The sequence below is a fragment of the Callorhinus ursinus genome, unplaced genomic scaffold (assembly GCF_003265705.2).
Source record: "Callorhinus ursinus isolate GAN/ISIS: 27379988/994484 unplaced genomic scaffold, GSC_fseal_2.0 scaffold2, whole genome shotgun sequence".
Taxonomy (NCBI): domain Eukaryota; kingdom Metazoa; phylum Chordata; class Mammalia; order Carnivora; family Otariidae; genus Callorhinus; species Callorhinus ursinus.
Genome location: NW_027397064.1, coordinates 67,007,755 through 67,023,471, shown reverse-complemented (window position 1 = coordinate 67,023,471; position 15,717 = coordinate 67,007,755). Strand labels below are relative to the sequence as shown.

The following is a 15,717-nucleotide window of genomic DNA, read 5'->3' as shown; positions in this document are numbered from 1 at the left end:
CTTTAGCCACCATGACCTCTGATCTTGTTTTCTTAACTCAGTGGGACCACTGGTGTCTGCTTATGTTGCTTCTCCTTCCTGTGTGGTCCAGAAAGTGACTCCAGGCAGAAGGCTGAAGATATCATGGGGCACATCTTGTTTGTTTTCCTTCTTCAGGGATCAAAATTCCCTACAATCTGTTTTCCAATGTCTGAAAACAAGTGCCTTCTGTATTCTGTTCAGTTTTCTCTTATTTTCAAAAATTTTGTGGGAATATGGTCAATTTTCAGTTATTCCATTATGGCTAAAAGAGAAATTCAGTAACTTTTTTTACATGTTATAAAACAAGAAATTCTCCCAAGATGTTTGTCAAGAGGGTAAGAGATGGAATACATTTACCTTCATTTACTGGTTAATGTATTTTTAAAATTAAATGTATATATTAGAATATTTGAACAAAAATATAAACTTGTGTAACACATAAATATGAATATATGAGCATATATTCACACTTATTTAATGGCTGCTTAAATTTTCCTTTATTTTTTGTCTTGAACTGTGTACACTTTTAAAATGAATTCTCTGGTCACTGTTCTCTTTACACATTCAGCAGTACAACTGGTAACTGTCTTTGCAAACAGCAGCTTTTAAAATGTATCTACAGACATTTGAGTTGTTTGCATTTAGTTAGATGGTATCTTTTAACGTTTAATTTTTAGTTTCTTCGAATTGTAAGAGAGATGATAGATAGGGCTTTGTTTTTTACAACTTGGTTTCAAATATTTCTTTTAGAATGAAGATTGGTTTTAAAGAAGCTTAGGGATGATAAGAGAGTTTAACCTGATAACTAGACTATATAAAGTATAACTAGTATTAGTACATATACAATATTTTACATTATATTTTTAGATATTGTGTTTTATTTTAGGCTTAAATCGGGCCATTCACAGATCTAAGTAGTATACATTTAGTGTAGAAATATAACTAAACAAAGACAACCAAATCACTTTTTTTTTTTTTTAAAGATTTTATTTATTTGACAGAGAGAGAGGGAACACAAGCAGGGGGAGTGGGAGAGGGAGAAGCAGGCTTCCCGCTGAGCAGGGAGCCCGATGCAATGCGGGGCTCGATCCCAGGACCCTGGGATCCTGACCTGAGCCGAAGGCATACGCTTAACGACTGAGCCACCCAGGCGCCCCGACAACCAAATCATTTTCTAACACAGTTGGATCTGAATGGAAATATCATGTGTAGATGCATGGATATACATGAAATGGCTAAGCAGATTTTGGGGCATTCTTATTATTAAGTTTTGAGTCTTAATTTAACCTTTTTTCTTTATTTGTAGCATAACAGGTGATGATAGAACTCTCTAGGAAGGGGTGCCTGGGTCGCTCAGTCGTTAAACATCTGCCTTCAGCTCAGGTCATGGTCCCAGGGTCCTGGCATCGGGCCCCGCATCGGGCTCCCTGCTTGGCGGGAAGTCTGCTTCTCCCTCTCCCACTCCCCCTGCTTGTGTTTCCTCTCTTGCTGTGTCTCTCTCTGTCAACATAAATAAATAAAATCTTCAACAACAACAACAACAAAAGAACTCTCCAGGAATACTTATAAATTTTTTCCTGTGTGACACTGAGCTCTACATAATTCCCTTTTGATTAAGGTTTCTAGAACCAAGTCCATTATTCAATAAAGTATATTATGTGGAATGTGGTTCTATCTTACTCTACTTAGTTTTCTACAAAGTAGGTCCCTTTTCCATTTCCTTCTGGGTGCAAGTCTACTTCACTGTTTATAGCCCAGATTTAGCCTGAATCTGTACAATATCTTAAAAGTTATTTCAATATAATGCTATTTGCCTATACAAATCTTACTAAAATAATAATACTAAAACTTATATATGAAAAATAAATTTTAAATATAATGAACAATAAACTGGGTGAATTGATTTAAGTTTCATAAATAAAACTTATCTTAGTACATTTCATTAGTCAATATGCTGTTTAAAATCAACTCAGTTAACTAGAATGTTTTCTCTTTTTCTAAAAGATGAAAAATACCTGCAGAAAACAAGTATCCTTCTTAAAGAATCAATAGAAATAGCCTTGTGCTATATTTAAGAGGGAAGGAAAGAAGGAAAATAGGAAGGAAGAAAGAAGGAAGGAGAAAAGACTGCCAATTATCCTGATTTAGGGATTAGAGATTGGGTATAGACCAAATAAAGAACTGAGTTTTCCTTAATTTAGAATAATTCATATGATAAACAGTACTATGTATTTAACATAATCCTCACAAGTGATGGGAATTCCCAAGTGGTTAGCAGGTTAGAAAATTCTTTCTAGCAATTTCTAAGTTTCAAGATGCAGGTGTTTAATTAGGAACAAACTTTTAAAAATTTTCTTGGTTTGCTACTTATTTCACTAAAATTGATAATCACTATAAGGTATTTACTAGCAGTTATAATCACAGAGGGGTTGGGACTGTGTTTGTTCTGAGAGATTCAATCTCTCTGGAATGAATTTTTCTGTTTCCTAGTAGGTCCCTTTTCCATTTCCTTCTGGGTGCAAGGTTACTTCAGTGTTTATAGCCCAGACTTAGCCTGAATCTGTACAATATCTTAAAGTTATTTCAATATAATGCTATTTGCCTATACAAATCTTACTAAAATAATAGTACTAAAACTTATATATGAAAAATAAATTTTAAACATAATGAACAATAAACTGGGTGAATTGATTTAAGTTTCATAAATAAAACTTATCTAAGTACGTTTCATTAGTCAATATGCTGTTTAAAATCAACTCTGGATCTATTTTTAGATCTCTACACCATCTAGGGATGATGCCCTTTTTTGAACTTTAAAAATCCATTATGGATTTGTCAATTGCTGCTTGGTAGCACAGCAGTTATCTTTAGTGACTCTGCAGTATGATTTTTAAAAATATTAAAACATCTTTAGTTTAATGCAGAATTTTTTTGTTTCTTATTCCAAAACATGCCTCTTAATGATGTTAATCTCATCACCCCATTACAAGGTAAAGAGCAATCACTTAAGTTTTGGCATAATATCATAGGGAAAAGAATTTTTAGTCAATAAGTGGTGAAAAATACATATATATATTTATCTGTGTATATATCTATCTATAAATACAGATATATAAGATATATATTTCTATTCTATATATTTTATATACAAATATATTTTTTCTTTTTAGAAATATATTTATCTATCTAGTAATGTAAACTAATCTTTCCCATTCTAATCTGGCCTCAGCTTAAAATAAAAAATAACCACTACCAATGTTTTTACAGTAGCAGAAATGAACTACAAGTCTCAATTCTGGAATCACAAGATCCATGTCACTCAGTTTTATGTTTGTGGTTTTCTGAGGTGCTGAAAGTCCTTTTGGTATCTCCCCTTCATAGAGAGAATCAGGTTTCATAGAATATATAATACCCATATATGTAATTCCATTACATCTACAGTTTTCTATAATTTTTTCTTCGCCTTATTCTGAATTGTCTACAGATACCAATTTTATATTTTATCCTAATAGATAACAAAAGAGAAATCTACTTACAGCCAATCAACATGACACAGATTGAAAATATTTTCTCCGAATTGGTGTTAGGAGACACATTTCCGAATCCTACACTGGTTAAACTGCTGAAGGTAAAATAAAGTGCTGTGACGTATTTGTCTTTAATGGATGGTCCAGAACTTGAGTCACTGTCATTGTATCGTTTCCCAATTTGTTGTCCTAAGGAATCCAACCATCCAATTTTGTCTGTCAGGTAGGGCCTTTCCACATTCCCAATTGCATACCAAATGCAAGCCAGCCAGTGAGCTATCAGGGCAAATATGCACATTAAAAGCATTAGGACAGCAGCGCCATATTCTGAATATCGATCAAGTTTTCGGGCCACTCGCACAAGACGAAGGAGTCGAGCTGTCTTCAAAAGACCAATTAATGTTGTTGTCTGTGGAAATAAATGTGTATGGTCAGAAACAGTTGGCAAACAATTCAGTGTATGTTCCTGTGAAGCAAAGTAGGTAGAAACAGGTTAAAACAATATAGTAGCATTGAGGATAAATGCATATTTGAATTAAGTATTAAGGTTAGTTTTTTTTTTAATTTCACATCTGCTTTGAAAAATACTTTGAAAGTCTGTGGTACATTAATTCACTATCTTGACATGCAAGACTCATGGGACAGAGACTCCATCTGTCTAGTTTTATGTTCTAACCAAGTGTCTTGAAGATAATAAATACTCAGTAAATCAATTATTCACCAATAAACATCCCTGTGTGTTGTGTGCCCAGCAAGTGCCACACACTGGGATTATAGTGTTGAGCAGGCAGACATGATCACTTTTGTAACAGAAAGAGACATTTACTTACTAGACAAAATGCCTTTTCTAATGAGGAGTTATTGCAATCTTAAATGTCACTGTCTTTTGGGGAGAGATAGATATTATTTTAAAGAAACAAACAATAAGCTCATTTCAGAGTGAAAAGTGTGATAATGTTAATAAAACAGAGTGGTATGATAAAGGGTGTTGGGGGGGGTGACTTTATAAGGAAAGGCCAAAGAAGATCGTGCTGAGGAGCTGACGTTAGAGTTGAGAGAGACCTGCATAATGAGAAGAGTCAGGCAAGCAGGTCATTGGGAGACTTATTGGATGATTGTATGCATGCCTTATGCACTATATTTAAATTCATCTTTCCTTTCTAAATGTGCTAAGTTGATGAATTGTTTCTTGATGTCCCAATGGTATGATGTATTTTTTTTTGGGGTGTGATATGTGTAACTAATTGCATGATTATTACTGACCAGGTATCTAATGATAAGACACTTCTATATAATAACAGGATACTTAACTGGTTGTTTGGATTTGAAATCTGATAAGTACAAATTACAAGTTCATTTCTTAGTTTTCCTAAATAATGTCAGCTATAAGTACTATATAATTCACAGGGCATATAATTATTCCATAGTTACATGGTGTTTACCAATCAATTGTTGAGTCATTTTATGTGTTCATTGTTGGTGTTTATTTTGCAGAGTATATCCAACTGTATTAAGAACACTTATATTTTAATTAAAAAAATAGCATGTCAGAGTTATCACCCTCTATCTATTCATATTGAATTGATGGAAAAAAAGCACTAAATATTAAGAAAAATAGTTTCATTAGTATTCTATAATCAGTGTTGTAGTTTCTTTCTTTCTTCCTTTCTCTTTCTTTCTCTCTCACTCTCTCTCTTTCTTTCTTTCTTCTTTTTCTTGTGCCAGAGTGGTCAAGAGGAGAAGGGGAGATCCTTCGGTCTCCGCTGAATTCTTTTCAGTTTGTATTGCAAACTTCTAGAGGTGAGAGGAGATTATGCAGTTAGGATGTGCATATCACATTTGGGCTCTGGTCTTTACTCATTATGGGATGTGTGGAGAAATGGTTCTTCCTTGTTTCCAATGTTGAGTTACTAATTTTTAAGGTAGAATAAAGAAAATAGTATTTTTTTTTCTTCACAAATGTAAAGAGTGTATCTGTTCTCAGTGAATAAATGGAGAGTTTAAGTTAGTATAAGGTAGTTCTCTGGAAGAAAAGTCAAATTTCCATCATTTGAATTATCAACATTTTAACTGATGAGCTTTTTTTTTTTAATTTAGTTGGTTCTTCTTTTTTGTTTCAAGTTTTTATTTAAATTCTAGTTAGTTAACATATAGTGTAATATTGGTTTCAGGAGTAGAATTTAGTGATTTATCACTTACATATAACACTCTGTGCTCATCACAGCAAGTGCCCTCCTTAATCCCCATCACCCATTGAGCCCATCCCCCACCCACCTCCCCTCCAGAAACCCTCAGTTTTTTCTCTATACTTAATAGTCTCTTATGGTTTGCTTCCCTCTCTCTCTCTTTCTTTTTACTTCCTTTCCCTATGTTAACCAATTTTGCTTCTTAAATTCCACAGATGAGTGAAATCATGTGGTATTTGTCTTTGACTTATTTTGCTTAGCATAATACACTCTAGCTCCACCCACACTGTTGCAAATGGCAAGATTTCACTCTTATTGATGACTGAGTAATATTCCATTGTATATATGTACCACTTCTTTATCCATTCATCAGTTGATGGATGTTTGGCCTCTTTCCATAATCTGGCTATTGTTGATGGTGCTGCTATAAACATCTTGGTGCATATGCCCTTTCAAATCAGTATTTTTGTGTCCTTTGGGTAAGTACCTAGTATTAAAATTGCTGGGTTGTAGGACAGTTCTGTTTTTAACTTTTTGAGGAATCTCCATACTGTTTTCCAGAGTGGCTGCACCAGTTTGCATTCCCACCAACAGTGTAAGGGGCTCTCCTTTCTCTGCATCCTTGTCAACATCTTTTGTTTCCTGTGTTGTTGATTTTAGCCATTTTGACAGGTGTGAGGTGGTACCTTATTGTAGTTTTGATTTGGATTTCCCTGATGATGAGTGCTGTGGAGCATGTTTTCATATGTCTGTTTTAGCTGATCAGTTATATGTTAGGACTTTGGCACGAACAAATGGATGTATGAATTCTGCATCCATACCAGTCTGTCATCTTGGACAAGTTGTTTATTTAATTTCTAAACCTCAAAATTTTCACCTGTAAATGGGTATAATAATACCTCCTCACAGGGTTGTAGATAATGCCCTGTAAATACTAGCTTTTTGTGTTATTTAAATATCCCATGTGCTTTAGTTTTCATTAGTAAGCAGGCACATTATATCGTGAAATGGATTGATAGAACTTACACATTTTCCAAATGCATTACTTTGATAGCTAGAATTCCAACTGGAGGCTTTTCAACACTGGCCTTTTGGCCTCCTCAGGAAATGGCAGGAATTTTAAAGACAAGAGCCTTATCTAGATGCACTGGCTGCTTGGATTTCAGTAACAGGAATAGCCCTGGTTCAACGTGTCTCTTTCTACACTTCACAGCTTCAGTTTGTGTGTTTATTTTTTTCTCCTTGCTCTGTTACCTATTTACTTGTGTTGAGAAATCAGAAGCATTTGACGATTATTATTCAAAACTTTTTATCTTTGAAAGAAAATTTCTCTCTGAACCTCAAAATAAATGAAATATAATGAAAATTCTCTAGGGTATTTGGTTAATGAAGTGAAATGCTTCAAAACAAATGAGATGTTTTAATAACATATTGTGATAATAAGTCCTAACGACTCTTCTGGCTGCCAAGATAGTAAAACAAAAATGATGTTATGAAAAAAAGAAAAAGGAATCCAACTGCTGTGTAAGCCACCTCTCTCCTTTTTCCCTCCCTTCAAAAAAACACTGGTTGTTTCTTCTAGGATTATATCAAAAAGAGGTAAAACCTAGGTGATAGTAAGTTCTCTAAGCAGATAAATGAATATAATTTATATAATAACACATAAGTAACATCTTTTCTGGAAAAAAAGGGTTTAAGAAATATAGCACATGATGAATTCTCAACCCAACTGACATTATTCCTACAAAATAATTGCAGTTGTAGAGAGGGAAGGAGAGAAAGAGGAAGAAGGGAAGGCAGAGCGATGGAAAGGGGGAGAAATTCCTAAACAGTTGTTTTACCTTTCAGTTGCTTCATAAGATTGAGTGAAAAATGATTTCAACAGTCAAAGCCATTCTGTTGTGATTCCATAACATGTACCCAAGCATAACTACATATGTTGTTTGACAATGTAACAAATGACTTGATCTTATTTTTAGTGTTGTCAAGATGCTGCTAACACACCTGGGCATTCATCCTTAGCTACTGTTGCATATGAGACACGCATATCTTGTAGGTGACACTTAAGATTGCAATAACTCTTTTCTTCTTTAAATATCTCTTTAAAGATTTAAAGGGTTTGCCCATATTACACAAAGAGAAAAACGATTGCACCAAAATCTCAGAGAGAGTAACCTAAAGAATGATCAATCTCCTCTTGCTGATTTGGTGGAGACTCTTAGTCCCCATTGTTTAGTTCAATGTACTCTCTCTGTATTATGTGCAAATGAAAAATGGGACCAACACTTACCTTAATTGTGTTAACATCAAAACTTGGCTAAGTAGAATGTTTTCAGGATACACATTTCTCTCACAGTGTATCTAATTTCATGTAATACTCAGAGATATTATGTAAATCTATTTTTGTGTTTTTTTTCCAAATTTTGAAAATAGAAATAAAACTATCTTTTAACCTACTGCAATAATTTAAAAAATAGTGGAGGTAAGAAATTTTCTTAGATGTTATTTCTTAACTTGTTACTGGTATTAGAAAAAATATTGTCTATTATTACTTTTGGTAGACTAAAAAAGCGTAAGAACTCCCAAGACTTATGTGTGATTATGAATTACAAACACATCATAATAATAAAGTATATGGAGAAAGAGGTGAGCTACTTTGCAGTAGATTGAAGCAAGGTACTTTGTTTTTTTGGTTCTGCTCATAAACGGTAGCAAAGGAGACATAATGAATTCTAAGAAGCCATGGCTCTGCCTTATCAGTACTTATGCCATTTCAGACCTGAACTCCTTTAACTGTGATTGAATGATACTGCAAACTCTTTTTGCCTGAATGCCACGGTAAAGAAAGAATACTTATTTAAAACTTTTATTTTTAATGTATTTTGTCAGAACTTTTTAAATGTAAAATGACTCTTCCCCTGGCAATTCAAATCATTCAGATTTCTGGGTGGCTGAAGCATATCATCCAATTTCAATTTTTTTAAAAAACGTACCCATATCCATAGTTTATTAAAGCCCTAGATACTTTCAGGGCGCCTGGGTGGCTCAGTCTGTTAAGTGTCTGCCTTCAGCTCAGGTCATGATCCTGGAGTCCTGGGATCGAGTCCCGTGTCGGGCTCCCTGCTCAGCGGGGAGTCTGCTTCTCCCTCTTCCTCTGCCTCTCCCCTGGCATGTGCTTTCTCTCTCTCAAATAAATAAATAAATTTTTTAAAAATAAAGGCTTAGATACTTTCTTATACTGAGGTAGAAGTTAGTTTCCTTTATTAAGTATGACTTTCTTAACTAAACTTTATTTTAATAAAAATATATACTCTAAACAATTGCAATTTTGTAAACACGTTAGATACCAGACCAGGACTCAAGAAGACTATGTGATTTTTTTTTTCCCCAGATATTTTACAATAGATGAGGTAATATCCTTTCTTAGTGGAAGTGGAATTCTTTCTAAAGGCCTGAAAGTAGAACAGGGGATTTCTTACTATTATCAAACAATTCTCTTCTCAAGACTATATCTGGCTATAGTTAAACTAAGAAAGCCTCATCAATAAGAGAAAATATTATGCTCAATAAGTTTTCAAAATAATTTTTCAAAATAATTTTTAAGTAAGCATTTTTAAGATTCTTACATTTAAAATACTTTATTTCAGAGGTTTACTCTCCAAAAGTTTTGCCTGTAGTAAATGGATAGAATTATTCTTTTATAAATGGGGAAATAGAAGTATGTGATCTTCAGTTTTGTCTACAGGATTGAAAGAATGAATCATCACTGAAAATTTCTACTTAATCCATCATTCTGTTCTGTTTGTCAAGAAATATTTGGGTACATGTGGGGAGTTTGGAACACTTAGTGAGTAATACATTTCATAACTCTACACTCATGTTTTGCTTTATATTTTATTTCAATTCCCTCTAAGCTCTGGTGCTTGTATATACCATTCCATGAATTACTTACCTAATAAAACTTAATAATATTGAAACTGGTTTTGAGTTCTTTGTTCAGCTTGAGTCACATTTTTTTCAGTATTTCTAAGGACACATTCACTGATACAATAAAAAAATATTTTGATTATGTAAAAAACCTTAAGGAAATCACCTAGCTTATCCTTTCTTTATTCATACCAAACCTCACAAATTCCTCCACAAACAGGCTTTCAAACACAAGATTTTACAACCTCCCTGTGAAACTCACTCCAATATTTAAGAACCTTTACTGTCAAGATGCGAATATTTTTATTTTGTTCATAATTAACATTCTATTTTGCTGCAATTTGAACTCACTTTCCCTTTCTTTAGTTACAATAACATGGAAAACTGGTAATCAAATTATTTTAAATAGTAGGAAGCAAATGTTACAATGAATAAAAAGCTATGGATGTTATATTTTTAAAATGTGAATTTGACTTGTTTTGAGAAATATTTCACCAAAAATTGAACCTTATGTCATCTCTAGCAAATTGTAGACAATAGATCCCATATATATGATGAAAAAATGATCAACTTAAGGCAAAACATATTTTTTTGATGAAATGTTCTTATATTTCCTTGGTTCAAAAATTATTTCATTGGAGATCCTGTGTCTCTCACTTGTCATACCACAGATTTTTTGGAGGCATGACCAACAGCCTCAAATACAAGCCAATGGAGACATCTGTCTTAACTCTCAAGAACTATCAAAATGGACACACAGTCACTCTATGGGTAGAAATATATTACGTATGCAGTTCTTCAAAACGGTATTTTGTCATTTAAATTTGACCATGAATATGTCTAATGTTTTAGCAATTCATTTTTTTAAATTGTATTATGTTACGTTAATCACCATACATTACATCATTAGTTTTTTTAATCATGTGACTTTATTTTTATTTATTTTTTTATTATGTTATATTAATCACCATACATTAAATCGTTGGTTTTTGATGTAGTGTTCCATGATTCATTGTTTGTGTATAACACCCAGTGCTCCATGCAATACATGCCCTCCTTAATACTCATCACCAGGCTAACCCATCCCCCACCCCCTCCCCTCTAGAACCCCCAGTTTGTTTCTCAGAGTCCATAGTCTTTCATGGTTCGTCTCCCCCTCCGATTTCCCCACCTTCATTCTTCCCTTCCTGCTATCTTTTTTTTTTTTAGCAATTCACGTCTAAAAAACTAATGGCAACTGCTGTAGAGATCAGGTTCAGAAAGAATTCTGACAAGGTGACCAGAATTTCTATACAGATGCTTGCTAAGTTTTCCCTTGTATCCATTCTATGATACATCTAACAGACTAATGAAACAAACATATCAATGTGAACAGAAACTCCTCTTTTCTAGTAAAACTTTCCCTCAAAGAGCACTGTATATACCTAGGTTTCAAAGACCTTGCCTGTATTCAGGATTCATGAAAAATAACAGTAAAATGGGACTGGAGAGAGTCCCACAAAGGAAGTAATTAATCAAAAAACCCCACTAATTTTCAGAAGAGGTTAATGAAGTGTGTAGCTAAAGAGAATGCTCTCGATTTTAACAGCTGATATATTTGAAAGTAAGATTTTCCACAGATAAGCAAAATATGGGAAAACTTGAGGCAGATAATGAAAAGTTGACTTTTTGGAGACAGAGTCAATAATGTTGTTCTCTTGCATCAGTGATATTGAGATAATTTGCTATGGATGGCATGATATTTGATGATGCAAAAATTAAGACATAGAGAATCCTTTCCTTCCTTGGTCATTCTGGATGGCATTAACATTAGGAAGATACTAATGACATAGGCAAGCCTAGTTATTGTCAGTATTCCTTTCTTTTTTTTTTTTAAGGATTTTATTTATTTATTTGAGAGAGAGTGAGAGAGTATGAGTGGGGGGAGGGGCAGAGAGAGAGGGAGAAGCAGACTCCCCTCTGAGCAGAGAGCCCAATGATGCAGGGCTCCATCCCAGGACCCTGAGATCATAATCTGTGTGAAAATCAAGAGTCAGATGCTTAATCGACTGAGCCACTCAGGCACCCCTGTCAGTATTCCTATTTTATTTTTTTTTAACATTTTAGAAGAGTCTCTAGTTATTAGTAGGAGATTTACATTTACTTAAGCTAAAAAGTTAAATGACTGTTTTGAAAAAGTGAGCAATTCTGCTCATATATCGGCTTTAGGAAAAAATGTATATGCCAAGCTATACTCAGCATTGTTAGGATATATGTTTTATAGCTAAAATAATATAGATCCAAAATTCGAATAGCTTTCCTTCTTCAGAGTTGAATGTAAATAAAACTGAAATGTTACAGTATCTTACCATTAGAGAAATTTGCAAGGAAGTCATTTGACATTAACAAAATTGTTTTCTCTAAGTCATCTGAGATGCTGTGATGCACAGAAGAAACATTTTAATAATTCAGTTAGAATTAAGTGATAATGAAATCATGACTGTCCTTATGTTTAGTTTAAAACCACTGCTTCCCTTGATTATTTATGTCTTTATTTTGTAGAAATGTTCACCCATGAGCGCATGGACTTCCTCTTTGTTCCAGATAAGGCAACCGGATGTTGGATATCTAAACAGCAGAAATTCCTGCCACTTTTAAAAATGCAGGTTTCAAGGCTTTACTTTAGACCTACCAATTATGAATCTCCAAACTCTTTTATGAGCTCCACACTGAAATCAGTGCATCGTCCTGAGGTAGAAGCACTGATCTAAACCAATCTTTGCCATGATTATATCTAATTTATAATTTAATGGATCTCAGTTCTTTTTCTTATACTCACATATGTATCTTTTTAGTTGCTCATGGAGTCCCTGACTTGCTTATACGCTGTCCCTACTTGGATGACTGATCAGCGTCTCAAACTGCACGTGGCCCAAACAGGAATTTCTCCCCCATAATTTTTTTCCCCAGGTTTTTCCCATCTGGATAAACAAACGGCCACCTACTAAAGTCACTTCAGGACTTCCATCCTCCAAAATATTTCAAACGAGAAGAAACAACAAAAATCTCTGAACCATCATTTATTCTGCTTTGTTTCTTCCTCCTCCAACAATATTTAACCCATCGACAAGCCCTCACAGCTCCCTCTACGATATTCCAGATATATCTCTATCTCCTCACTTCTATTGCCACCATGTGGTCCACGCTGTTGCTGTTTTGTTCCTGCTACATTATAGCAAAAGCTCTAAGTCCTTCCCCTGCTTCTACCCTGACTAAATTGTCGGCAGACATCAGCCAGGAGGTCTTTAGAACCGTCCATTAGATCATATTGTTCTGATTCGGAAGGCTCCACCGCAGCCAGAATAAACCCCAAATGTCACTGTTGCACACAGTTTGGTCCCTGTCTCTGCATCCTCCTATCTTAGCACTCAACTCCCAACTCACTATGGTTCAGCCTAGCTGCCACTGGTCTTCTTTCCATTCTAACACAGCAAGCTTGTTCCCCACTTGGGCCATTTTCACTAGTGTTTTCTTTTGCTTGAAATGCTTGCATGTATTTTCATGAGGCTAGTTTTTTTCCGGTCAAGTCTCAACTCAAATGGCACTTCCCCCAAAATCGTTCCTAATCTCCTCCTCCAAGTTAGCCACCTGCAGAAGCCATTCTGCACCACATGGCTTTTTCTTGTCAGCTCATGAACTTCTTAAGGGGGAAAAACAGAAACAAAAATAGTAACTCTTTCCTTCACCATGTGTAGCCTTCCAGTACTGCCTTTCCCCCCTCCTTTTATTACCAAGATTCTAGCAAGAAGGGGCCCTACTTGCTTCCTATTAATTTCTGAAGCCACTTCAGTTTGGCTCTGGCCAATACATCTAAGTGACAGCAACGCATAGTGAACTGACACACTCAATGATTTATTTCCGGTCTTCATCCTACTTTATGTCTTTACAGTATTTGACACCATCTTCCTGAATTTTCCCTTACTTCCCAGTACAGTGATGCAAGTAGGAAGTCCTATAATGCCTACAGCAGTCTCCAACAGCAAAAAAGTTATCTGTGTCCTATATAATTTTTCAGTGTCCCACAGTCATTTGTATTGGCAAAACCCAAACTTATTTATTGAGCTTCAATGCTGGATTTTACATATAAACAGATGTTCAGTTTTGCACGTTTTAGTATTCATTAAAATATCCAGGAATTTAACTACCTTGTAGACTGAGAGAGAATTGACTTGTTTAGTTTGGACCTTCACTAAGAATTGTTTACTGTTGCAGAAAATTATATCTTCAGTGGCAGCAAGTCCTGTGGTATTGTATACTTGTGTATACAGCATGGCTATGTCAGTCTGCAGTCATGAGATTTCTAGGTGTGTGTAAATATTAATATATGTGTATGTATACGTATCTACCTGTATGTATGTCTACCTGTATGCATCATACAGATGCATACCCATGTAAGCACATACATATATATTCAATCCTTATATTAAAATGGAAATATAAAATAAACTAATATTCAACTTACTATTGAGTTTATTGCTCAAATATGGACTTCCTCATTATAAAACTAGGTACAAACATCTGATAATTTCATTATATCATTTAACGTAGATATGCCTGGAGCATTTATATATTCAACTAGTATTTTATTATGAACACATTTCTTTTATTTCTTCTTTATATTAAGGGCAAGCATTATATATTATATTTATGAAATTATGTATATAAAAAGGCTATGCTATTTATGACTTTTACTTAACAATAACAAAAGGGGCTTTATAAAATATTTGTTATATTGGGTCTGATAGGACTGGGAACCAACACCTTGTAACTCCATGCTTCTAATGGGCTTCCCCTCTAACTGGTATGACTTTCCTACCCCTTCTACCTGAAAAACATCCACTCATATTCAGGAACCCTCCCTTGCATGCTCACATGTCCCCCTGTACGTGATGCTATTAAAGCATTTATCAGATAGTACTCTCTCTGCTCCTCTGCTCTTCTCCTTTGTAGACTGTGAGTTCCCAGACAGTGGGGTCCTTGTCTTACTCTTTTCTGTAAACGCAGAGTCTAGCATGTTGGCAATAGTTGGTTCTCAATAAATGCTCACAGAATGAATAAACCTATTCAAGTAGAGGTTACCACAGCACTTTCTGGAAATGGCAAAATGAGTTAAGTCAATTCTCATTAAAATTTGTAAAAAAAATTACATGAAACTCCAATTGGTCTAGCAGACACAATCGAGCTAATCCTTTATAGTAGAGGTGGATGGCTCTGAGTCTTATCAATCTGTCCTCATGTCAACTCTTGAGGGCCTCTGAACTCAGGTCAACTCTCTCAGTCACCTCTATGATACCCCAGTTTGAAAAACATTGCACTGGATAATCTCTCATCAGGGTGACCTCTAGCTTAATGATTTTAGGATTTCCCATTTAGTTTCAGGTCAAAAATCCCAAAAAGTTTTCTTTTTTCATATTCTTGTGATGAGACTTCCCAAATTAGTTCCTTTGAATATAAGATCTCTTTTTTTCCAGAAGCATTTCTCTCTCTCTCTCTCTTTTTTTTTTTTTGCCAGAAACAAAAATGGAAGCTAAATATTTTTAATACTTTTACTACATGACATTATACACTTTTGGGAAAGTATCATTCTGAAATATCACTATGTATTGAAAAACTAACTAAAAGCTTGATTATAGGGGCACCTGGGTAGCTCAGTAAGTTTAGCATCTGGCTCTTTTTCAGCTCAGATCATGACCTTGGAGTCCTGGGATTGAGCCCCTGGTTGGGCTCTGTGCTCAGCGGGGATTCTGCTTAGGGACTCTCTCCCTCTGCCTCTCCACCACCCCTGCTTGCTCTCTCTTTCAAATAGATAAATAAATCTTTAAAAAAAGCCTGTTCCTGGGGTGGTGGGGGGGTGGGTGGGATGGGGTGGCTGAGTGATAGACATTGGGGAGGGTATGTGCTGTGGTGAGCACTGTGAATTGTGTAAGACTGTTGAATCACAGACCTGTACCTCTGAAGCAAATAATACATTATATGTTAAAAAAAAAAAAGAAGAAGAAGATAGCAGGAAGGGAAAA

The 15,717-nt window shown here is 34.9% G+C and overlaps 1 protein-coding gene across 3 annotated transcripts in view; it reads right to left on the bottom strand.

Annotated features, from left to right (window-relative positions):
- The window catches only part of KCNH7 (potassium voltage-gated channel subfamily H member 7), a 474,524-nt gene that overhangs the window by 59,509 nt on the left and 399,298 nt on the right, over window positions 1-15,717 (bottom strand). For all 3 annotated transcript variants that reach the window (XM_025853026.2, XM_073883322.1, XM_073883324.1), the window contains one exon: window positions 3,558-3,957. In XM_025853026.2, coding sequence (XP_025708811.1) covers window positions 3,558-3,957 — 400 coding nt within the window. The remainder of the gene's footprint in view (window positions 1-3,557; window positions 3,958-15,717) is intronic.